Source organism: Hemicordylus capensis, chromosome 4 (genome assembly GCF_027244095.1).
Source record: "Hemicordylus capensis ecotype Gifberg chromosome 4, rHemCap1.1.pri, whole genome shotgun sequence".
Classification (NCBI taxonomy): Eukaryota; Metazoa; Chordata; class Lepidosauria; order Squamata; family Cordylidae; genus Hemicordylus; species Hemicordylus capensis.
This window is the reverse complement of record NC_069660.1, coordinates 109,816,991-109,841,956: the sequence shown is the minus strand read 5'-3', so window position 1 is coordinate 109,841,956 and position 24,966 is coordinate 109,816,991. Positions and strand designations below refer to the sequence as shown.

General features: G+C 42.0%; 1 protein-coding gene across 8 annotated transcripts in view; it reads left to right on the top strand.

The window, feature by feature from the left end:
- The window catches only part of LRRIQ3 (leucine rich repeats and IQ motif containing 3), a 73,391-nt gene that overhangs the window by 30,884 nt on the left and 17,541 nt on the right, over positions 1 to 24,966 (top strand). For all 8 annotated transcript variants that reach the window (XM_053243159.1, XM_053243161.1, XM_053243157.1 and 5 more), the window contains exons 6-7: positions 19,240 to 19,408; positions 24,503 to 24,638. In XM_053243159.1, coding sequence (XP_053099134.1) covers positions 19,240 to 19,408; positions 24,503 to 24,638 — 305 coding nt within the window. The remainder of the gene's footprint in view (positions 1 to 19,239; positions 19,409 to 24,502; positions 24,639 to 24,966) is intronic.

The window sequence follows — 24,966 nt, the reverse complement described above, 5'->3', positions numbered from 1 at the left end:
AAGAACAGAACAGAACCTTATTACGGTCGTAGACCAATATACAAGAGATACAAATAATGCATCGTGTAAATAAAATTTAAAAAGAAGAGAAAAATATATAAACTACTTATGAAATGCATTGCTAAAGATCAGATCGGGTTTTGCAGATTATAAAACAAAACCTGGCCACTATATTAATAATTTTTTCATCTGGGTTAAGTAATAAAAACTTCAAATAAAAATCATCAGAATGTCCTAAAAACATAGACTAAAAACGGAGAGATTAGTCTCAAGCGGGCTTCCTTTAAAAAAATCACAATGTAAAATTGAATGTGTACTGGCCTCCATGTGGCCACCTGCCTTTCAGAGAAATTGAACTTATTCACTTTTAATCAAATCTTTTGACTGCAATTTTGACTTACGGTCAAAAGATTTGATTATGAATGTAATTCTAAAGTATAAGGTTGATTGTTTTCTGACTGTAAAAGTAATGGTTATGAAATGCCAGTCTTTAGTCTAAAACTCTGCAACTGATAGTGTGGAAGTGAATGATTGAGAAATATCAGCAATAATATAGCCACAATGCTATCAAGGTAGTTCTGCTCTTTGCAGACCAAAATGTCAAACTATATTGGAACTTCTGCAACTGTGTAGCTTGTACTGTCAGGAATATTGTGTACTGTGGTATTCCAGAAGTTGCTGAACTACAACTCCCAGCTTCCCCAGACACAATAAATTGTAATTCAGCAACATCTAGGGGACCACAAGTTGGGAACCCCTTTTATATACAATATGTATGGACTTGGGTGTCTTTTGAAACAAAGCTATGGTTGTCAGTTTTTTGTTTAAGCTGGCTAAAATTGAGTGCTTCTGAACATGTGCAGAGTACCCTTTTTGTGAAGTGACCTCTTTCTTGCTTAACAGGGTATTCTGGTAGCAATGATGCTTCAACCTCAGGGTCCTGAATAGGGTAGTAGATCACCAACACAGTATGCCACTTGAGAGATGGCTTGGAACGAAACATCAAGGACTGGGGAGGAGCCTCATGTTCTACTCTGGGTTGGCCAACTTGTTCACCCAACCACTGAGAAACTCACATGCATGTGGAGTTGTGCCCAACTTTTTTTTTCTTGGTCCTGCTTCCACACCTTCAACTACAATCTAATCTTCAGACATTTTCAGATGATAAGCCTTATCCCCATGTCATTAGGGGTATCCTCAGTTGATTTCTTCATGTCACTCTTTGCTGTTAAATACAGATGCAGGCAAGACTGTTCCTTCTAGTCAGTTGGTGGCACTATGCCTCATGCAACAAACTTGTGGCAGCACTCAGCGTGATCTTCATATGAAGCAACTGAGGTTCATGTGGCAGCACAATGTTATTTGCACTCTCACACAGCCTAACTTACATATGGGTCCTGAGCACTTAGCAGCAGCCACCCTTACCCCACAAGTGGATGCTTTGTGCACGAACATGCACAGTGATCACATGTGTATGTGACTAAGAGCAGGAATGGCTCAGATTTGATTTTTGTTTCGCAGCCTCCTGTTGCAACGGGTCTAGATGATAACATTCCAAAAGCTAGAAATATTTTTTTGTTTGTTGGCAACCTTAAATGAGGCCTGCTCATTAAACTCTATGGAGATTTAGTGATCTATGGTACATTTTTAATATTAATATAGGCCTGCTCCCTGTTCTCTAGTTTGCTCTAACTCAAGGGCTCATTCTAGCACAGTGACTAGTTGGCTGTTTACCCTCTCCTTCCATGCCAGTATGTCTAGTCCATATGGCCTACAACTCTTATTGCTGATTCTGTGGTGGTGAGTTTTGTACCTAAGCAGTTTTCTTTTCAGTATAGACAGTATAGAAAATTCAGTATAGGTTTTTTAAAAGCAGGTTATCTTTTCCTTTCTGATTTCTACTGTGAACTTCTAATGAGTCCTAGTAATCTTTTGGGATTTTTGTTGACCATAGTGCCAAGTTCTCCCAAATTCAGAAAAGCTGATAGGGCACAGTCAACCTGTTATATAATGGACACTATAAAAATCCAGGTATAGCATTTTCACTATGGCCAGGTTCATACATAATGCCAAACCCAGAGTTAAACATAGCAGAGGAGATTAAACCATGGTTTTGTGGCAAAATCGACCTCCGGTTTGCCTTTGCAAACTCCAGTTTGAACCTTCGGTTTGCACAAAGGTTCACAGCCGAGACTTGAGGTTTGGCCGCTGAAGCATTACGTCTGACTCTGGGTGCCGTCATAACCGCGGTTTCATGCCATTTCCAAACTACAATCATAGAGGTTGTGGTGCAGACCCTCCTAGGGATTTGGCTCCTTTACACACACCACTGCTTTAGCCAGTCAACCTTTGGAGTAAATCCAAAATCCTCCCCTCTCTTCCCTATTTTGCCTGGCAATAGTGACTTAGAGACTTGCATTTGGGGCATTATACAAATAAGGGACTAGAGTCAGCGGTGGGTCCTCTCTTCTGCTGTCCATGCCCTAGATGACGAGTGGTCCAAGGGGAAACTGTCGGAGCTGCCCAGGCATGACTGTCATGAGCATGTGGACGGACTCTGAGGAGGAGAAGGAAGAGACGGAGGGGATGGCAGCAGAGGTGGGAGTGCAAGGTCCAGAACTTGAAGAGGAGAGCGGGACCGGCCCACAGGAGGCTGGAGAAGAGCTAGAGCCTGTCGTGGAAGCTCCTGTGGAAGAAGGACGGCTGGTCTCAGCAGTGGAGAGGCATCGCTAAAAGAGACAGCAGGAGATTAAGAACCGCATGCGCAGAACGGCTGGACTAACAAGCAAGGTTCCTGAGTCAGGGAACCATGATTAACAGCACATGGTTTCAGCCTATATTAGCCAGCTTTGCCACAGCCGCTGTTCTGGTATCAACGTTGTTCTTCACTGAGATACTTGGCTGTGTTCTTGTTTGCTGTGCCTGTGTCTTGACCTTGGACCTTTTGGACTCTATTCATGGATTACGATTTGGACTTTGTTTGACTGACTGGTGATATTACGACCCAGACTGACTTTGGTTTGAAGAAACTGCTTACTACCTGGCTTTGTTGTTTGATTTCTGCCCCTATCTGTTTCACTCTCCGGAGGCTGAGATTTATAGCTCCAGATTAGTGGGACAGGTTTATGACAGAGACCGCATGTGGAAATGTTGATGAGACCGCATGGAGAATGTTGATGAGTTGGACGATGAGTGCTTTTGTCAAAGCTTCAGGATTCACTTGCAACTATTTGGCAAGTGAGATGGAGCCCATTCTCTGCTGGCAGGACACAGTGATGCATTGCACTATCTCAGTACAGAGGAGGGCCCCCATAGCCATTTACAAACTGGCCTCCAACTCCATCTTCCTGACCCTCAGCAATCTGTTTGTGGTTAAAAGGTCTCAGTGCAGAGGAGGGCCCCCATAGCCATTTACAAACTGGCCCCCAACTCCATCTTCCTGACCCTCAGCAATCTGTTTGTGGTTAAAAGGTCTCAGTGCAGAGGAGGGTCCCCATAACCATTAACAAACTGGCCTCCAATGCCATCTTCCCGACCACCGGCTGCAGTATAGTCAGGTAAGTGGTGGACCTGGTGGAAATGTTCATGGAGGACGTGCTCTGCATGGGCAACCTGAAAGAGGTGATAGTGGTCTTTGAGAAGAAGGGGTTTCTGGATATCCTGGGCTGTATAGATGGGTCACACAGTGAGATTTTTGGGGCCCCTGGATAGCATGATGAGTACTATGGGAGGAAGCACTACTACACAATGATCCTGCAAAGTATGGTGGACTACATGGGCTGCTTCATGGACATCTATGCCAGGGTATCAGGCAGGGGCCATGACACAGACATTTTCTGCACCTCCCCTCTCACCTCCAAGCTGTGCACCTGGGTGAAAGTGGCACCCATCCAGGTGGGCAGGATAATGGTGAAACTGGTGATATTTGGGGACAAGGGGTATAGGCTGCAGGAGTGGCTGGCAACCCCATACCATGTGCCCAGAAATGCCATGGAGAGGAACTTCAGTCACTGGCACAGCAGCATCAGGATGGTGGTGGAGCAGGCATTTGGGAGGCTGAAGGGCCGCTGGCACACACTCTACACCTTGCTAGATGTGGAGGAGGATCTGGTGCCCAATGTGCTCATGGCCTGCTGCATCCTCCACAATATCTGTGAGTTGAGGGGAGACATCCTGCTGAAGAAGCCCATGGGCCTGGCTACAGAACCAGAGAGAGAGGAGGGCGATGTAACAGATGGGGATAATATCCGTGTGGGCCCAGCAATGGAGCCCCTGAGGATCATTGGTGGCACAACGAGGCGCAGGCTGTGTCTGGCTTTTGCAAGACATGCCTGGGAACACCTTTGTCTGGTCCACCAACAAGGCAAACAGGTGCATGCTTCCCAAAGGGCTTGAAGTCCTTTTAACCACTGGCGGGTGTACAGGTCATTACACACCCCTACGGCAAAAGATTGCAAGCACGTGCCTCCACCTTGCTACTGAAAGGGCTACAAGTCAGTTGTTTCCAAATAACATTATACTTTTTACCAAACCACTGTGTTCCTTTCAAAAGAAAAGTTCCCCATTCGCATCTGTCCAGTGGCGTTCAGGGTAGCTGGGAGGGCGACAAGGACCTTGGAGGTGGTGTATGGGGAAGGGAAGGACCAGGGATCTCCCTTGCATTTGGCGTGGAGGATGAAGGCAGGTTTGAAGGGTTGGGTGTTGCAGTGAGTGCAATCAGATGCCCCCCTTTTTGGTAGCGTGAACTGCAGCTGCCATCTTAGGGGTGTTGGATGGGGAAGGAAGGGACAAGGGATCCCCCTTGAATGTGGCATGTGGGGCGATGAGCACTCTGGGCTTTGGAGTGTTGTTGAGAATGCTATAAAGTCCCCTTTGGGGTGGTGGGGAGAGGGTCAGGAAGAGACATGCGGTCCTCCTTTCATGTGGCATGCTGGACAATGAGTGTTGGAGGAGAGTGTTGCATCAGATCCCCTTGAGGATGTCAGGGAGAGCGGCATGCCAGTTGGATGTTGGATGGGGCCAGTGGGGAGATCAGATCCCACCCCAACCAAGACTCAAGCTGGATGACATGGGCCATGCTAGCTCTTTGCAAGTGTGCAGGGAGCTTGCTTCTTCCTTGTGTGGATGTGTGTGGTCCTGTGGGTCCCCATATGCTCTGTGCAGTGGGTGCGAGGGGAGGGGAGGAAATGATTTTTCAGGGCAGCTTTTTGGTTTTTTGGCAGCTGTGCAGGGGAGGATGGCAAGTGGCACCACTTGGGGTAACCAGGCCTGACAACACTCCCATGCCATGCCATACAGTGCAGTGCAAGGAGCTTTAAATGCAACAGCACACCCTGCCCATGATCCAAAATCCACAGCCCCACATGAGGATGTGCCCCTCTGCTGCCAAGTATTATCCCTGCAACCCACTTTTCTGCTTCAGGTTTGAGATAGCATAGCTGGAAGTTGAGTGAGGATGGGTTTAAGCTGTCATCAGCACTCCAGGTGGAGCTGGAGTTAGCTACTGTGGAGGACATGCGCCCCGCAAGAGATCACAGCAAATCGCATCTGATCAGCAGAGGTGGTGATGCTTTGCCCACAGCCGGACCATGAAGCTTGCTGTGAGGGGAGCTTTCTCAGTAGCTGAGCAGAAGGCAGGGGCTCCCCTCTCCTAGAATTGGAGTTTGGAGGGGCTGTGGTTTGACTAACATCTGTGGTGTGATTCGGAGTAGCAAACTGAAACTGCAGGTTCACCAAATTCCAGTTTTGCAATACGTGTGAACCCAGCCAGCATGAAAGGTAACTATTGCTTGCTGAAGGAGCAGAAAGTCAGATTAGCTTGTGTTATATTTTTATCTTGTGTGGGGTTCAATTGCTTGCAGTGAGATCATCTCGCCTTATACTTTTTTATTCAATTTTCACAACACAAAAGGACAAACACAATGATACAAACACTCACAAACACACACAATAAAGACTTCCATCTCATCATTGGAATAAGTGTTGTTGACAATAACCGGATCTTGCCTATAGATTAAACCTTCTCTCCCCAGTAATTCATATAGAAAACAACTTTGGGATGTTTTTGAAACATTTGTTGTGAGCCCTCAAAAGCCTGACAAAAATCCATTTTGTGATGTATTTTTAAATAGACAAGAAGAGGGTCCCATTCTTTTTTAAATTCTTCAAATTTATTTCTTAGTAGTGATGTTAATTTCGCCATTTCTGCCAATTCTAGTACTTTAAGAATCCAATCCTCTTTAGATGGGCATTGACTGTCTTTCCATTTGCGCGCAAATGTCAGTCTTGCTGCCGCTGTTAAGTACATGAAGAGGGTCCAATATTTCCTCGGGAGAGCATTGTTATCAATACCTAATAGTATTGATTCTGGACTCTTGGGAAAAGTAGTTTTGAATACTTTTTTAAGCTCGTTATATATTAAATCCCAATAACCTCTCGATTTATTGCATGTCCACCATAAATGTATATAGGAACCCTCTTCTTCAAAAAGTAGTTTTGAATACTTTTTTAAGCTCGTTATATATTAAATCCCAATAACCTCTCGATTTATTGCATGTCCACCATAAATGTATATTGGAACCCTCTTCTTTCTTACATTTCCAACATTTATTTGACATATTCTTGTAGATTACGGCCAACCTTTTGGGTGTAAGATGCCATCTGTACATCATTTTCAAAATATTTTCCTTTAAATTAGAGCAAGCAGTAAATTTTATATCTTTTATCCAAAGTTTTCCCCATTTTTCCAAGTCCATGTTATAACCAAGGTCCTGGGCCCATTTAATCATCGAGATTTTTACTACCTCCGTTCTTGTATCTTCCAATAGTAATAGGCCATATATCCTGGATACGAGTTTTTCTTCCTTATCGCACAACTGTAGTTCAAATTCTGACTTTAGTTGGTTAAAACCCCTTTTACAGTCTTGCTTAAATATTGCATTGATTTGATGGTATTGGAACCAAGAGATATTCCAATCCTGCATATATTCTAACTTTTTAAGTTCATATTTTTCACCTTGAAAGATGAGCAATTGTAGATACGTGGGCCAAGATTACAGTGAGATCATCTCAAGAACCCCTACAGTATTCAATTCAGTTTATTACGATCAAAGATCAGCACACAGTTCAAATCCTGATACAAGAGTCCCCAAAAGTGAATATCGATAACAGTGCATGCATATATAAAAACATATCCCATCCGATTGGGGACTAAAATCCAGTTCTAAACAATGGCTATGGTGGAGCTTGCTGGTAGCCAAGAGGTTGATACTGAGGCAGTTAAAATCTCCCAAACCCCCTACGAGTGAGGATTGGGTGCAGGACCTGCTTGAGCTAGCGGCACATGGAAAATGGGCCCTCTTTAAAATAAATAAATTGGATAAATGGTCAGAAATCCGGGACAACTTCCTTAAACTATTCTTAGAATAGAAACCCCTCTGATCTACCCACACCTACTAGTGCAATGGTGAGTATCCCTCCTCCTCTCCCCTCTCTTCCCTTCCGCTTTCTTTCTCCTTCTTTCTCTTTCCATCTCTCCTTTCTTTTCTCATCTCCCCCCAACCAGTGCTGAAAGGGGAAGGGAAGGTTGGGCTTGGGGGTGGGGTGGGGAACTGGGGAAGATGTTAAAATACAAAATGTCAAAAACATTAAATAAACATACACATGAAATATACAATTAAGAACTATTATATAAAATATAAAATGGAATAAGATAACAAAATAAAAACAAAACGAATTAAGAGTCTGAATTAACCATCTCCGACACAGTGTGTGTGGGTCTTAATCACAGCTGTACAGAATTTGGCCACCAGATGCGAGACATCGGTATACTTATCAGAAAGAAATAAGTTTAGATAAAACTCATCAGAATTATTTGGATATCTAAAAACAAGAGGGGCAATAAGTCTAAGACGCAGATCACGATAAAATGAGCAATACAGGAGCTGTTTACTCCTGTATTGACTTTACTGTTTCAACATCACCATTCCCACATGGACACAATCTCTCCAAAAAAGGAACCCAGGCAGAGGACTCCAAGCTTAACAAACCAGCTTCCACTCACAGCTTGACACACAACCGGGGGTTGGAAAAACAGCCCTGAGAAATTTGGACTGGATCCTTTCAAGTGGACAAAAGTCACGATATATGCAGATCTGTGAGCCATAAAGAAACAGTGAGATTACCTTAGTTTGAAAGACCTTAATGGCAGCTGGAAAATATCTGCCCCCTGCCAAAAAAAGAATCTCAAAATTGCTGTAGTAGACCTCAGGGCATTTATTACGATGGCCTTAGTTTGCTCTTTCCAGCTACCTGTCGCCTGGAAGATGACCCCCAAATATTTATATTGCAGTGTCTTTACTACATCAACCCCATTAATTTGCCATTTATGCAAACATTATGATTTTAATCTTCTGGTAACCAATGAAGAGCATGTTTCAGCCAAAACTCTCAGCATTTTCCTCATCCCCACCAGAGATTGTGACAGAAGCACAGCATCATCTGCATAGGGAAGGATAGCTAAATGTCTACTGCTCAGTTTTGGTTGAGTGAAATTCCAAATTAGAAAGTCTGTCCACCATATCATTAATATAGAAGTTAAACAGTAGGGGGGCTAATATACAGCCCGCCTGGACCCCTTTTTCTGCTCTAATGGGGGTTTGTTAAGTGACCCTGTGGATTCCACCACACTCTTAGGTGAGAGCCCCTATGAAGTTTTTTTAGTAGCAGAAGTAACCTTCGGTCGGTTGACGAATTTGATAATTTCCCCCATAATCTATTACAAGAGATATGATGGAAGGCTGCCTAGAAATCAACAGTGCACCCTTTGGCTTGTTTTTATACTTGTGTATTAGATGCCTCAGGACCAGGCCCTGGTCTAAGGTGGATCATCCAGTTCTAAGCCAGCCTGCTCATCTGCTAGTACACGTTCTCGCTCAATCCAGTCAAGGAGTTTCCACTGTAAGTGTCTGGCATAAAATTTACCAATTATGGAAAGGAGGCTAATTGCTCTATAATTAGCTGGATCGGTTTTATTGCCTTTCTTGAAGATTGGGATAGTTATAGCTAGGCCCAGTCATGAGGGATACACACAGTCTGATTGAATGATGTGAATAGTGATGCTAAAGTTGGGGCCCACCAAGCCATATTAGACTTTATGAATTCAGTGGGGATATAATCAGCACCAGGCACCTTCCCAGAGCTTTCTTGCCCAACTAGTTCATTAATCTCCCCAGGAGTAACGGGGCCATTCTAGGATGGAAGAATCCACCCTATCATCTGTAGTATAAAGGTAGCCTGGGGCAGCCATGAAATGGGCACGAAAATGGGATTCCCAAATACCAGGTAGAATCAGGTAATGGTCTTGGATTGTTCTGGGGCTTATTCTCTCTCTGACTAGTGACCAAAATCTAGAGGAATTTTTCATCCTAGAAGCCTGTATCAGCATCTGCCAAGACTCTTTCATTTCTAGTTTTTTCTTATGGCGAATCAGATCTTTATACTGTTTTTTTTCTGGGCCATCACTGATTGAGAGGATGATGATAGGTCTCCTGCTCTGAAGAGACTAAGTTCTTTAACTAGCGTTTCTTAGCTAGTACACACTCATGGTCAAACCATGGTCTGGTTCTGTTGTACGATAGAGAACCTGGTTGCCTCTCAGTAGTGAGGGGGCTCTGCAGTTGACGGATCAACATTTGATAATTGTCCAAAATTTCATTTATCAAACCGGCCATTAGGATATTAAACCTAAGGTGCAGCAGTTCCTCTGACTCAAGAAGGTCGCTCAGCCCTTTAACGATCTCACTGTTCCATCTGACATGAGATCGAGAAACAGAGTTGGCATAAACAGGTTGGTTCCTCTAAAGTTTAAATTATTGCAATCCGGGGATCTCAAACATAGGGTCAGGGGCATATTGTCACTTTCTACTCTAAAGTCAACTTCCAGAAGTAGGATATAATCAAGCAAAATTCTGGAGATAAAATAATTGATCGTACTAGCTCCCCTCCCCCACCATAGGTGCACTCCCCTGGAAAAATCACCTTCCGATGACCCGTTTAGTGTAAGCATATCCAACCTGCTAACAGATTGCATCAGTCATGAGCCTGCATAATTACAAATCAGATCCCTGGAGATATGCTGCTCTAAAGGGGTATATTCTATCTCCTGATACACACATCCAGGATATTTGGCATATAGAGCCTCATTGTCTGGACCAATATGGACATTAAAATCACCACCCAAAATTACTAGGGCATCTGGGAAAGAACGAAGTATACAATACCTTAGGGGACTCTAGTTTGTGCTCTCATTTAAGGTGGTGTGGGCATGCCCAGTAATTTAGCTGCTCATGACACAAACACATGCTTTTTATGCTTCTCCATACACCAAAGCCTTTCCAGGGAATGGGGGGAGGAAGTCTTACCTCTGTCAAAGTGGTTAGATTACTGACCCCACAAATTGATTTCTTCTTGTCTTGATCACTGACTTTACTCTCTTATTTTTCTCTTCTGCCTGCTGAGTTTGAATTTATCCCGTTTCTAAGTGATTCCAGATCGGAGGATGAATTTGATATGATTCCTCAGTCCACAGTAGGGTTTTCCTGGCTTTCAGGGGTAGGTTCTTAGTCTCCTAGGCCTTCAGGTTAACAGAAAATAACTTCATGTTTTCTGTACATCTGATGAAAATTTCCCCTAGAGCAGGGGTAGGCCGACTTTGGTCTTGCACAATCTCTCTTTGGGACCTCTCTTCATGGAGGAGAGGTCTGTCAATGGCTACTAGTCGGAGGGCTATAGGCCACCTACAGCCTCAAAGGATACCTCTGAGTACCAGTAGCAGGGTAGTAACAGCAAGAGAGAGGGCATGCCCTCAACTCATGCCTGTGGCTTCCAGTGGCATCTAGTGGGCCACTGTGCAAAACAGGATGCTGGACTAGATGGGCCTTGGGCCTGATCCAGCAGGGCTGTTCTTCTGTTCTTCTCTTTGTGTGCGTGTACACCAATGGTCCACAGGTGTTTGTTAAAGTTACAAAAATTGTGCATACTAAGAATGAACAGATAAGGCATAATCAATCCATGTAAAATGGTTCTGAGTGCACTCAGAAGTGACTTTTTAGTTCAGACCAAGGTCCTTGTAGTCAAGCATAGACTTAGATGGACTATCAGAAACTGGCCAGTAGTTCACTAGTGGACTGTGGTTTGTCTTCTCCTCATCCTTGCCCTAGAGGACATATATATTAGTGGTACTACTGCCCACATGCGTACATCACACGGAACTGTGGGTCCAATGGACCCACAGTTCTGTTCCCCACCCCCTTCTCTCCTGTCTGCATTTGGATAACAGGGAGAGCATCCTCTCTGCAATCAGCAAAACTATAGGGAGGAGGGGGAACTGCCTGTGTGGGCTTCCTTCTTGCTTGAAGGAAAGTCCACACATCCTATATAGGAGGAAGAGAGACAGGAGCTTCCTCCCTCAACTCCAGTCTGGCCGAATGCAGCCTCCAGTACTGCATTTGGACAGAATGGAAGCTCCGTGGACACTTGGTTTTGAACAGCAAAACTCCCTACAAACTAAGGGTTCAAATTGGAGTCTCCAGAGTGCAACCTCTAGCCACTCAATGGATGAGACCAGAGTTCCATGTGTTTGGACATAATGGTAAGGAAACCACAGGTCCCTGCATAAAATGCAGCTTATATTAGAATTTATATTATATTAGAAATAGTAAGGTTATGTCTTCCTGTCAAAGGGTGGCATTCTAAAAATATTGACCTTGACCAAGGGAATGAGATGTGGGAATTCAAGAGACATTTTGAACTTGGTCCATTATTTTCTGCAGGGAATCCATCCGGTGTATGAGGCTTCTTCATGCTGCCTTCCACATGCTGAAGCACCTCCGGTGGTTATTTTTACAAGCGTGTAGAAATAAACCAGACATGATGACCGTGATATATGCTTTAAAACCTTTGTTAGAGAAGGTTTACCACTTTCTTAGTACAATAAAGTGTTTCAACATCAATTGCCATTGATATGTTGCTTGTGAAATGTGTTGCATGTAATCTTAATGTCTTAATAGTCTAAAGAGTTTGTATTGCTGTTCTACTGTATTCAGGGTAGTCACTGGGATGTTGGCAATTCATTCAAAGGGACTAAACTCAGTCTAAACTACATAAGCCTGAGTAGTCTGGAAAGGATGGATTTGGCTGATTTAAACACCTGAATTAACTGCCTTTGTTTTGAAGTGCCATTGAAATTAATATCACTTACTCCTGTGTATATGAAGAATTATATCCTACACACTACTACTCCTAATGAAGAAGCTATCACATTTTCTTCTAACTAATGCTCAACTTTGAGCTAAAGTGTTTTATTTTTCTATACAAATGCAAAGTGTTCAAGATTTAGGATAAACCATGGAGCATCTCTCATACTTAGAATTTCTACTTTCACAGTTGAGGAAAAAGTACAGAAGCAGGTATTTCTGGGGCAACAGAAACTATAAGAAACGGCCATATTTCTCCCCATGCTTCATTGTGCTCTTGGACGCAGAAAAGGCAGGCAAAACAAATGGGAGAGAGCACTCCTTCTGTCATGGGCAAATTGTCACATATCTTTTCCTTGGTCTTTCCCCAATTTTTATGGTGTGTGCCAGAAGAAAACACAAAGCGAACAGTAGAAAATGACAAAATTCATGTGTTTGATTTCCATAACTGAAAAACAAAATCACACTGCTTGGATTTGGAAAATCCTAGGATATGGCAACCCTATTGAAAAGTTGCTTATTTTGAATCTTTGGTATTATGTAGGTTTATTTAAATTGATCCAGTTAATTAATTAATTAATTAATTAATTGTTTGATTGATTCGATTTCTAGACCGCCCTTCCAAAAATGGCTCAGGGCGGTTTACACAGAGAAATAATAAATAAATAAGAGGGATCTTAAATAAATAATTAAAAGCCAAATAATTAAACACTTGGCAGCTCTGACTTTTATATATGGCAGTGCTAACTCTTTAGCATATTCACCACCTCCAACCATTTTTTAAAAATCTGTTTAACACATAAGGTTCTGGATCAAAACAAAATCACAACTAATTTCTTGGGCCCTATAGATCTTTGGGTTTGTGTTTCTTGAACAGCAGCCTCAACCACATGAGAAGCTCCATTTGTGCTTGAGGGAATTTTGTAATATACCATACAAGCACAGGCCTATGCCATTATGGCAGCAACAGATGTGACCTGCACTAACCAGGAATTATAACATATTACATTTCTGGAAATGTCCCCCATGTTCTATGACAAGCTTTATTGGTGTTTTCTCCTACCTGCTTTCTGGTGATGGGCAATTTGTAGCTACCTACAAGACCAAAATCTGTAGTGTTATGCTGACAAAAGAAAGCATTGTGTCCAGTCAGAGGAGTCTTGATGACTACATTTTGGAAAGCAGCACATGACAAGTCTACTCTTGAATGAAATCATAGTTCATAGCAATGGTAACAGTCTGACATTCAGCTTTGACAGACTAGTTACTGAGGTATTGGAGGCGATCTTCAGTTGGAAGACTACTCTGTGAAGAGCAGACACATCTTGGGGAGGTTAGCAAGCTTTTATAGGCATCTAGCACTTCCCCCCTTCAAACCAACTAACAGGAGGAGGGGAGATTTTCAGGGGCTGGTTTCTCTTTAAGAGATAAATCCTAGTCTCTCTATGTGTGTTTGTAATTGCAAGGGTTAGAATTTGCAAGGGTTAGCTAACTCCAGTGTTTGATGTTGGTCCCTGCAAGGGTTAGAATTTACAAGGGTTAGGTAACTCCGGTGTTTGTTGTTTGTCCCTGCAAGGGTTAGAATTTGCAAGGGTTAGCTAACTCCGGTGTTTGTCTCTTCGAGGGTTAGAATTTGCAAGGGTTAGCTAACTCCAGTGTTGGTTGATTGTCCCTGCCTGGAGGGGGTGGAGTCAGCTAGGGCTGGGGGAGGCCCCACATTCCTTTGACTCACATCCTGTGTCAGTTGGAAGACTACTCTCTACATAAGAGGTTTAGGGCCGAGAGCACAGCGAACAGAGCATAGCAAACAGAAATAGCAAACAGGACATAGGTGTTTTGCAGGAGTTTAGCGGGAAGTGTGCGGGGGAGCCTGGAACAAGCCCCGGTGATCACAAGGAGACTGGTGGAGAAGAGAAAGTAAGTGCAAATCCCTTCCTCATATTCTTGGGAAAGGCTGCTTGGACAGTAAATATCTGACCATTACAGCTGAGTCCTATCCTTCTAATAAGCTGTCTCTAAATTCTGTAAGCAGCCAACAAAAACAGTATGCAGATAGAAGTCCGGCAGGGGAGGGGGCACTTCCCAGTGTATTACACAGAGTGCCACATGTATGACTGTTTGCCCCATGGTCAGAAGTCATGGTTGTGTGCTCGGTGCAAGGAGCTCCTGGCTCTCAGGGAGCAAGTTCTTTCCCTTGAGACCAAGGTGACAGATCTGGAGAAGCTCAGAGATACAGAGAGGCATGTGGACAAGACCTTCAGGGACGTGATAGAGACATCCCACTCCAGGGCTGATAGCTCCTCTGCTGACAAGGAGAATGAGGGTCTCAGGCAAGGAGGACATTGCTCTGAGGAAGAGAGAAATGCTCCTCTAGAAGGGACCTCTTCCATGGATGATAAGCCCATATCCTCTCGCACAGGGGATACTCCTCTGGGGGGTGGGGGCCTCCTTGTAGTGGGTGATTCGATCATTAGAGGTATAGAGAGATGGGTTTGTGACCCGCGTGTTGACCACACGGTGACTTGCCTGCCTGGTGTGAAGGTTGCAGACATCATGCAGCGTCTAGATAGGCTCTTAGGCAGTGCTGCGGAGGAAACAGCTGTCGTGGTTCATGTCAGCACCAACGATGTGAGGAAATGTAGTCAGAAGGTCCTGGAAGCCAAATTTAGGCTGATGGGTAACATATTGAAATCCAGGACCCACAAGGTAGCATTCTCAGAAATGCTACCTGTTCCATGCACAGGTACAGTGAGACAGGCAGAGCTGAGGGGTTTCAATGCGTGGATGAGACGTTGGTGCCAGGATCAGGGGTTTAGATTTGTTAGGCACTGGGATACATTTGGGGGTAAGCAAGGCCTGTACAAAATGGATGGGCTGCACTTGAACCAAGATGGAACCAGACTGCTGGCGCTTAAAATCAAAAAGGTTGCAGAACAGCTTTTAAAATGATGCCTGGGGAACAGCCGATGGGAGCTGGGCAGTTTCCCATTCGGCAAAAGCCATCCTTTAAAGTGCGAGGGTACAAAGGATCAGGGTGGATTTGATTTAAATCAAACTGATTTAAATCACGATTTAAATCACAATTTAAATCACTAGCAGGGTGGATAAAAATAAAAAAAATCAAATTTAAATCAAAAAATCCGATTTAAATCAAAAAAATCAGATTTTTTTTATTTAAATCGGATTTTTTGGATTTAAATCGGATTTTTTGGATTTAAATCAGATTTTTTTTATTTTTATCCACCCTGCTAGTTTGATTTAAATCAAATCCACCCTGCAAAGGATTGAGATAAAACAGAAGGGGACAGAGCAGTACCGCATAAAGAGCAGATGGGAGACTGTGCCAGCTGGTCAAAAAGTCAAAAGAAAGATAGCGTGCATCAGATGACAGATTCAGCTTATAGGTGCTTATATGCCAATGCCAGAAGCCTCCAAGCCAAAATGGGTGAGCTGGAGTGCTTGGTGGCTAATGCAGAAATAGATATAGTGGGCATAACAGAAACATGGTGGAACAGTGAGAACCAGTGGGACACTGTTATCCCTGGATATAAACTCTATAGAAAGGACAGGGAGGGCCACCTTGGAGGTGGAGTAGCACTGTATGTTAAAGAAGGCATAGAATCTAACAAGCTAGAAAACCTGGGTGGACTGGAGTCCTCCACAACCACAGTACTAGAAGCCCAGTTAGATTGTATACCCAAAAGGAGGAAAGGTACCACTAAGTCCAGGAAGATGCCAGCATGGTTAACGGGTACTGTCAAGGAAGCCATAAAAGGGAAGAAGACTTCCTTCCGAAATTGGAAGGCCTGTCCAAATGAAGAGAACAGAGAGGAACACAAACTCTGGCAAAAGAAATGCAAGGCAACAATAAGAGAAGCAAAAAGAGAGTTTGAGGAGCATTTAGCTGAAAGCATCAAGGGGAATAAGAAAAACTTCTTTAAATACATCAGAAGCATGAAACCAGCCAGGGAGGCAGTTGGACCATTAGACACTGAGGGAGTGAAATGGATTATTAAGGAGGATATGGAGGTTGCAGAGAAGCTAAATGAGTTATTTGCGCCCGTCTTGACAGCAGAGGATACTGAGCATATACCTGTTCCTGAACCAGGCTTTTCAGGGATGGGGGCTAAAGAACTGAGCCAGATAGAAGTGACAAGAGATGATGTTCTAAATTGTCTGGAAAAACTGAAAACTAACAAATCACCAGGGCCAGATGGCATCCATCCAAGAGTCCTCAAAGAACTCAAATGTGAAATTGTTGACCTCCTTGCTAAAATATATCACTTAACACTGCAATCAGTTTCTGTACCAGATGATTGGAGAGTAGCAAATTTAACACCAATTTTCAAGAAGAGATCCAGGGGTGATCTGGGAAATTACAGGCCGGTTAGCTTAACATCCGTTCCAGGCAAATTGATGGAAAGCATCCTCAAGGATAAAATTGTAAAGCACATAGAAGAACAGGCCCTGCTGGGAGTGAACCAGCATGGGTTCCACAAAGGTAAATCTTGCCTCACCAAACTTTTGGAGTTCTTTGAGAGTGTCAACAAGTGTGTGGATCAAGGTGATCCAGTTGACATAGTATACCTGGACTTCCAAAAAGCTTTTGACAAAGTTCCTCATCAACGACTCCTGAGGAAACTTAGCGGTCATGGGATAAGGGGACAAGTACATGTGTGGATTGCTAACTGTTTGAAAGACAGGAAACAGAGGGTTGGTATAAATGGAGAGCTTTCACAGTGGAGGGAAGTAAGAATTGGGGTCCCCCAGGGATCTGTACTGGGACCAGTGCTTTTTAATTTATTCATAAATGATCTAGAAGTAGGGGTAAGCAGCAAGGTGACCAAATTTTCAGATGATACTAAACTCTTTCAGGTAGTGAAATCCATAACTGATTGTGAAGAGCTCCAAAAGGATCTCTCCAAACTGGGTGAGTGGGTGACAAAGTGGCAAATGCGGTTCAGTGTTGGCAAGTGTAAAATGATGCACATTGGGACGAAGAACCCCAACTTCAAGTATATGCTGATGGGATTTGAGCTGTCGGTGACTGACCAGGAGAGGGATCTTGGGGTTGTGGTGGACAGCTCATTGAAAGTGTCCACTCAATGTGCGGCAGCTGTAAAAAAGGCCAGTTCCATGCTAGAGATCATTAGGAAGGGGACTGAAAATAAAACAGCTAATATTATAATGCCCTTATACAAAACTATGGTGTGGCTACACCTGGAGTACTGCGTACAGTTCTGGTCACCACATCTAAAAAAGGACATTATAGAACTGGAAAAGGTGCAGAAGAGGGCAACCAAGATGATCAAGGGCCTAGAGCACCTTTCTTATGAGGCTAGGCTACAACACCTGGGGCTATTTAGTTTAGAAAAAAGATGACTGCGAGGAGACATGATAGAGGTCTATAAAACCATGCATGGTGTGGGGAAAGTGGATAGAGAGAAATTCTTCTCCCTCTCCCAGGGGTCATCCCATGAAATTGATTGTCAGGAAATCTAGCAAACGGAAGTACTTTTTCACACAACGCAATATCAACTTGTGGAATTATCTGCCACAAGATGTGGTGACAGCCAACAACCAGGATGGCTTTAAGAGAGGTTTGGATAACTTCATGGAGGAGAGCTCTTTTGACAGCTAATAGTCGGAGGGCTGTAAGCCACCTCCAGCCTCGGGGGCGGGGTGCCTCTGGCTACCAGTTGCGGGGGAGTAACAGCAAGAGAGAAGGCATGCCCTCAACTCCTGCCTGTGGCTTCCAGCGGCATCTGGTGGGCCACTGTGCGAAACGGGATGCTGGACTAGATGGGCCTTGGGCCTAATCCAGCAGGGCTGTTCTTATGTTCTTATGAGGCATGGCTTTAAATGTGCAAAACAAAGATCTTTTATCATCATTTTCTTAAGTTCTGAATATCCACTTGATGGTTAACATAAAAATGTATTTAGGATCATTATAGCTTGTGTTGAATTGTTGTGGTGTCTACAGTTATCCTAAATGACATGTTTGTGTTCCTAGTCTTTCAGAACATTATGTGTCAGCTCCATTTCAGATGAAACGTGCTAGGAAGGGGTTTTAAAGTCCTAAAGTTCATTTTCAGGAGGAAAAAAGTTTTATTAATGATATCATAGCACAGCTATACACTTAAAATAATAATCATTATACACCTTACATATTTGTCCTTTATGCTTCTGTATTTTATAGGTTATTAATAGCATATAATGCGAAAATGTTCAGTGTTTTTATTATGTGTTAAAAACCATTTCATTAATATGTTAATATAAAGCCCTCTGTAGATAATGGTTTGTCAATCTTTTAAAAATACCTGTATGTTAGATTATAAAAATTATATGCTTACTCTTTTATACTTGCTTAGTAATTACTGTAACTTGCATGGGTTTCCTTGAACTTTGAAGATCACTTCAAAACTGTTTTGCCGGTTTTACCCCCATTTTGTTCTTAAGGGTTGGAACCAATATTTTCATAATGAAATTTAATGTCATTTGCTGATATCCTAACTAAGTGTGCCTATGCTGGGAAGATGCCCCCACATTGTGGAAAGCTTCCAAAACAATGAAATGTGAGACAAATTTCTCCAATTTCCTCTTCCAGAAATACTCTGCACCACCAGAGAGCTGCACAACCTTCTAGGACATGGGAGGTGCAGGGCATTTCCAGAAGAGGAAAAGATGGAAGAAAAATGCTACCCCATGCTCTTCTCTGCACAGTTAAGAAAACTCTCTGCAGTGCTGGCCCATCTTCCTAGTGTGTGGATGCTTCCATAGTTAGGATGTCAGCCAGTAAGATTTGACTGCAATTTTTTATGCTGTTTGTCAACAATATGACAGATGTTTTTGTTTTTGGAAATACACGCTTAGGGAAGTATATGAAAATTAATGATTACACAACATGGCGCTAAGTCTAAGCTTACTAAGTACTGATCCATGTTTACCTTCTTGAAATAAAATTGCCAAGCTTATGTTTTTATAGCCTGATTCCAGTACGTGAAGTTCTGCGACACAAACGTTACATCAGAGAAAACATAAAGCGAATTCACATTCCACTCACACATTCAGCATATGATAGTAAAAGCTCTATGTATCACATCATTAAGCCAGAACAGCACACTGAGGTTGGAAAGCTCACATCTGGGATCCAAGTAAGTGTGCTATTTATACGTTAATTTAGAAACTATAGCAAATAAATCTGTACTTTGCATATAGCAGGAGGAATTCTGTGGAGCCAAGGAAATTAGTTAAAACCATAAAGAATATAAATTGGGGCAGAAACACCCTTTGTTTGTGTATTTAATACTTTGTTTTTAAAAGTCAGATGTATGAAATAATTGCTTCAACCAGACAGTAAATTATGGATGTTCCTGCAGAATCTTGAGAATTTTAGCTTTTGGTTTGATTACAAACAAACAAAAAAACCTTATAGTCCTAAATGTATTTACTTGGAGGTAAGTTCCTTTCATTTATTTACTTCTTTAACAATGCTAGTAGTGACACAGACTAGAATATTAACTGTTCTGCCATTAAAACATCTTTCACCGACTCTGAAAAGAATTTTCTGTCTCAATTTTATTATTATTTGAGCAAGATTCTACCTTTGTCAGTTATTAACAAAGGGTGATGTCTCCGCCTAGAGATGTACATATCAGGCGGTATAAAAATATAATAAAGAAAAGTACTACAGACTGTCCTGAATCCACCTATATGTGAACTTTGTACTTCTGATTTCACACAGCTCTAATTGCATATGATTAGTTTCCTTCCCATGCATGTCAGCTACCTTTTCGAGATGAACAACAAAACTCACCTTCACTGCCAAAAAGATTCAAATTGAATCGGAGCTTCAATAGTTTTCATCACTGAAAAGATTACTCTTCCAACCGAAATGATTATGAGGAAGGGAGAATTGGGCAGTGAGGATGGTTGTTGTGTGCCATGGGTCTTGGAACTCATTTTCCTTCCTACTGTACAGTGATCCTTTTGTAATGGTTTACAAACAAACCCACATGGCTTTTGGAGTGATGTCACTGGAAGCACATGCATGTCGACATCACTGGGATCTGGCAGAATCAGGCCTACATCACCAGAAATGGCCATAACGAGACCTATGCCCTCACTCCAGAAGTTCTGCCCCCTCCACCACAGAATATGCCATGGCATCCCCTGAAGGTGGGCATGTGATGCCTCTACAAACATGCCCCACCACCCTAGACCAATAGGAACAGGTTTCAGAGCCCAAAAGGTTCTTACAGCACAGGTGTGATAATGGAGCCATGGCCATTTTGTGTAACTTTATTGACTGAAACAGGGTCAAGTGACCCTTCTAAGTACAAGACCTGTGACAAAGTACTTAGAGGAGGCCATTTTACAGTTCTGTAGAGACAATGGAGGACACTAGGACTCTACTGCAGCCTGTGGACCTATCTTTGCCACCAGAACGCTAAGCCTGGGAAAGGCAGGGCCATGTACATGACACTGAAGAGTCTGTCCTACCCTCCAGCAGGTCTGAAAACTCACCAGATGGCTGCTTTTTACTGTGGAACATGTTCTAGATCCAGAAACAACCTTCCCAGCGAACCAGTATAATGAACTAGAAAGCAACTGTACGCTCTAGAACACCATCCCTACTTCTGCTACGGAAACTGAATCCAGAGAACCTCTAGCTACTGCCCCCAGAAATAGAAGCATGAGTTCATCAGATTCTGAAACGAAAGCTGCATATGAAAAACTGGGTGAAGAAGAGGACTCATTATTGGTGTGATGATGGCTGTTGCTGCTATTCAGACTGGGACTTTTGAGGATTATGAGTGCAGCTGCCATTCTTATTTGTCAACTACGCCCCGGGATTTTCAATGTGACAATAAGTGCTGAGGGTCTAGTGAAAAGAGTTTGTCAGGTTTCTTTTCAAAGTGCCACGCTTCATAGTTTTCTGCAACCCTGGACCCTTAACTACAGTGACAGTGAGCTCTACTGTACACCAGGTCCCTACCAAGGTCCTCTCCTCCTCATTGTGGTTGCATGATTCCATTTGATGGGCTTTCTACAGAAGTCCTGCACATAGAAAACATGAGTTTGCCATCCATCCTGACAGGTAAAATAGGAAAGAAGAGTCCACACAGTGGGTACACTAACTTTGACAATCCCAAAATAGTCAGAGTGGTCCAAAGTTCTCTTAAATTATTTGGGATGACCCACTGGGAATTGATTGGTTACATTCAAAATTTGGTGACTGGCCTGAAATTTGGCCCGAAATTTGGTGACTGGCCTGATTCTGCCTGGCCTGATTCCGCCAGGTCCCAGTAACACGGTATGCATGTGCTTTCAGTGACGTCACCCTAAAAGCCACTTGGGTTTGTTTGTAAATAAAAGTACATGGTTTTTGTCAGCTAGTATGTCTCTTATAAGACTGAGGTTGCATGCCACTTAAGCACAACTCTCTCACTCACTCCTCAAGATTCAGCAGAGAAGATGATTCAGTATTCCTTTGGCACAAGATCGCAAGATGAGAGATTGGTCTTCTAAGATTGGCACCTATGGCACAGTCCCTTAGAATTTAGTTCCTTCGTCCTAATTATGACCCTTTTGACAGAAAAGATGTGCCCAGATTCCTCTGTTAGTGTGTGTAGGGCCAGGATTAGAGTTTGAGGATACACAACACTAAGCACATTTCTTTGGAAACTGGTTCCTTTCTCTATCCCCCAAAGAGTTTTTCTGTAACTTTCCTTGCATCCAAAAGGATCAAGAAGTTAATATATATGAAATGTTCATGACTCTTCTCTTTTAAAAATATTCTTGAGCTAAAGGACCTTGACCCCACATAAGCAGAAAACATGAAAATTGTTCAAAAGAGTCTGCCACACAGAATGCCAGTAGAGTTTTTCATAGGTTGCTAGAAGTGGTGTTGGCTTTCTGCAGTGGCATGGCTTCTCATACCACTCCCCGTAAAATTTGAAGGAAACAAAAAGTGCCAGCAGAATTTACAATACGTCTACTTCCCAGGCTACCATCAAAGATTAGATTATGCTAATTTTAGCATTTTATTATACAATTCTAGTAAATATCTTTTTCATTTGGTAATTCCAAAATTATTCATAGATTATCAAATATATAGCATAAATTGCTTTTATATAGAACAAAGTGATTTGTGGGAGACTTTCAGCAAGATCTGCTGGTTTTTGAATTACAACTTGTTTGGGACTTAGTGTAGCACCCTGAAAAGAAATAAAAATGATGTATGTAGTGAGCAGACAAAATGTAACTTTGAACTAACAGATGCAATCATATAAATTGGAATCTAAAAAGCATAGTCAAGCATTTTTGCATTATTATCTTAAGCTTTAATTGATATTTTTTTATTATTATTATTCTAATCTGAAACAATACTTTCACAGGCAGTCTGTTTGCAGAAACCATTGGAATGAGTTTTAGTGTTGTGCCTAAATTGTATCCCAAAAGAAGAGCAAGTATTATTGAAGCTATTTGGATGCAATCTGTATCAGATTGAATATAACAACATAAAAAGTCTTGTTCATTGCTAGGAATTGCAGTGATGTAATTTAACTTGACATGAAATGACTTCAACTGGGGTGGCACCATCTGTTGCCACTTTTGTGATGGTGGCCTGTGGCTTCAATATGTAGGCATCATAGTCTATATATGAAATTCAGAAATATGCCCCTGCAAGATCCCATTAGGAATTTGGCTTTCCTTGCCCAACAACATCTTTTGTAAGCACCAAACCACTTACAACAGTTTCACCTAATTATAAATATGTTGCAATAAAAAATACCTGTTTACCTTGTCAATTGACACGAGTTGAAACATCAAGCACCTACTGTTTTGAATCTGTCTTTACTATATTCTTATTTTTAAAGTACATAAAATAACTAGGTGCCATCCAAAGATTAAAAATAAAAATGTGTCCTTACCTCAAGCTTGCATTCTAAATTTCAAGAAATGACACATGAGGGAGGGATAGAAGGAAAGCAAAAGGAAGGAGAATTAACTGGCAGTAGTCAAAGAGCATATTTGCTGCTGCTTTGGCTAGCCATGACAGCTACTTCAAACTTACCAAAAGCAGTTTCCTGCTAAAAACTTGAAATACTTTGTTAAAATTCTCATACCTCTTTTGTATTTTCTAATCTCCTGGATGGTTTCCACTCTGAGGGATAACTGCAGGTAGGAAACTGCTGATGTTTGTGCATTACACTCTCTGGATTGGGACTGGAATTTCTGGTGCCGTGACTGGCACATTAGGGTCAGCATCACTGGGCAGTTTCGAGGGCCTGGAGTACTCAGAAGTCCCTGAAACTCTTTCTGTGCCATAATCTTTATGTGATGGTGGTGGAGTGACCCTCTTGGAGCCCCCTGCCCCAAGGCAGAAGGGACCCATGGAGGACAGTTTGCCAAGGGCCCTCAAAACTGCAGCTAGCCTTATCTGTCTATGTGTTTCATAGGCATGCTCAAATACTTTCAGTGGTCTAGAGATCACCAAATTGTGTTTGGTTCATGAAGTAGTAGAAAAATTCTTACACTCGTTGCTCACTGTGCAGCTTGTGAATACAAGTTGAATTCTCAGCAAATATCTATGCAGTTCAATAGCTGGCAAACACCCATATTATTCTAAGTAAGAAATGAATTTAATGGTAATGAAATCTAATGAACATTCATATAATAGTAATGCAAACTGAAAGAATTTCCTACCCACAATTAGTAATCTCAAAAAAGATTAGTTCTAACCATCTGTTTTAACTCATACATCTCTCCATGCTGAACATGTTCATAGCAGAAGTCCTTGGTTTAGTCACCACCATAGTAATTTTAAAATGCTCTAAGAACAATATAAGCTTCTGCTCAAATTGAGATATTTTCTTGTTTGTACAGATAAAGCTAAGGTGCCCTTGTCATCTACAAGCTGAAAAGAAATGCATCTTGGTGTAACAGATGATGAGTGAAGGGATTGTTTAGTCTAAAAGCTGGAATTTATGCAAGGAGCATAGAGGTGTGAGGTTGGAAAAAGTATTCACTCATCCATGCAAACACTGATGCTGCCTAGAGAGACAAATAATTCTTTAAGAAAAGGTGGAAATGAAGAAAAGAAAAATTAGCATAATTTGTACTGCATTGTTAAATGTCTATAATATTGGTAAAAAGCTATCGCAAAAATAGATTATTGATGAAACAATTTTAGAATATTAATATAGCAACATCTCTGATAACAAAATGTTGATTTTTAACAGGTTATAGATGTAAAGGATGTTAAGGATCTTCATTTATATCTAAGAAGATTAAAACTGCCCCTTCTCTCTTCAGTAGTCCGACCAGAAGAAAAGAAAAAAATGATGCAAATGGAATCAAAAAAATCACCAAGGAAGGGTTGGTATGAAGCTTCTGTGTTGTAAAACAACTTGAACATCCCTAGTAGTCATATAGCAGGTGAAACTGCTAAAGATATTTTAAGACTACTTATGACATTTCTATAGTTCATCATATAGACAAAGAGACAGCCTTATACATCAATTTCTAAGGATTTTATTCAGCATTTATCTACTCTCAACTAAAAATTAATTCACTTGATTTTGATTTTAATGTTTTGTGTTCATCCTCTGTTTAATCTTAGACAAATAACTGCATAGTGTGTATTTATAGGTTTTTTGCTTTGTTTTTTCATTTGAAAGCAAGGGTAGTTCTGTGGGCAATTCTG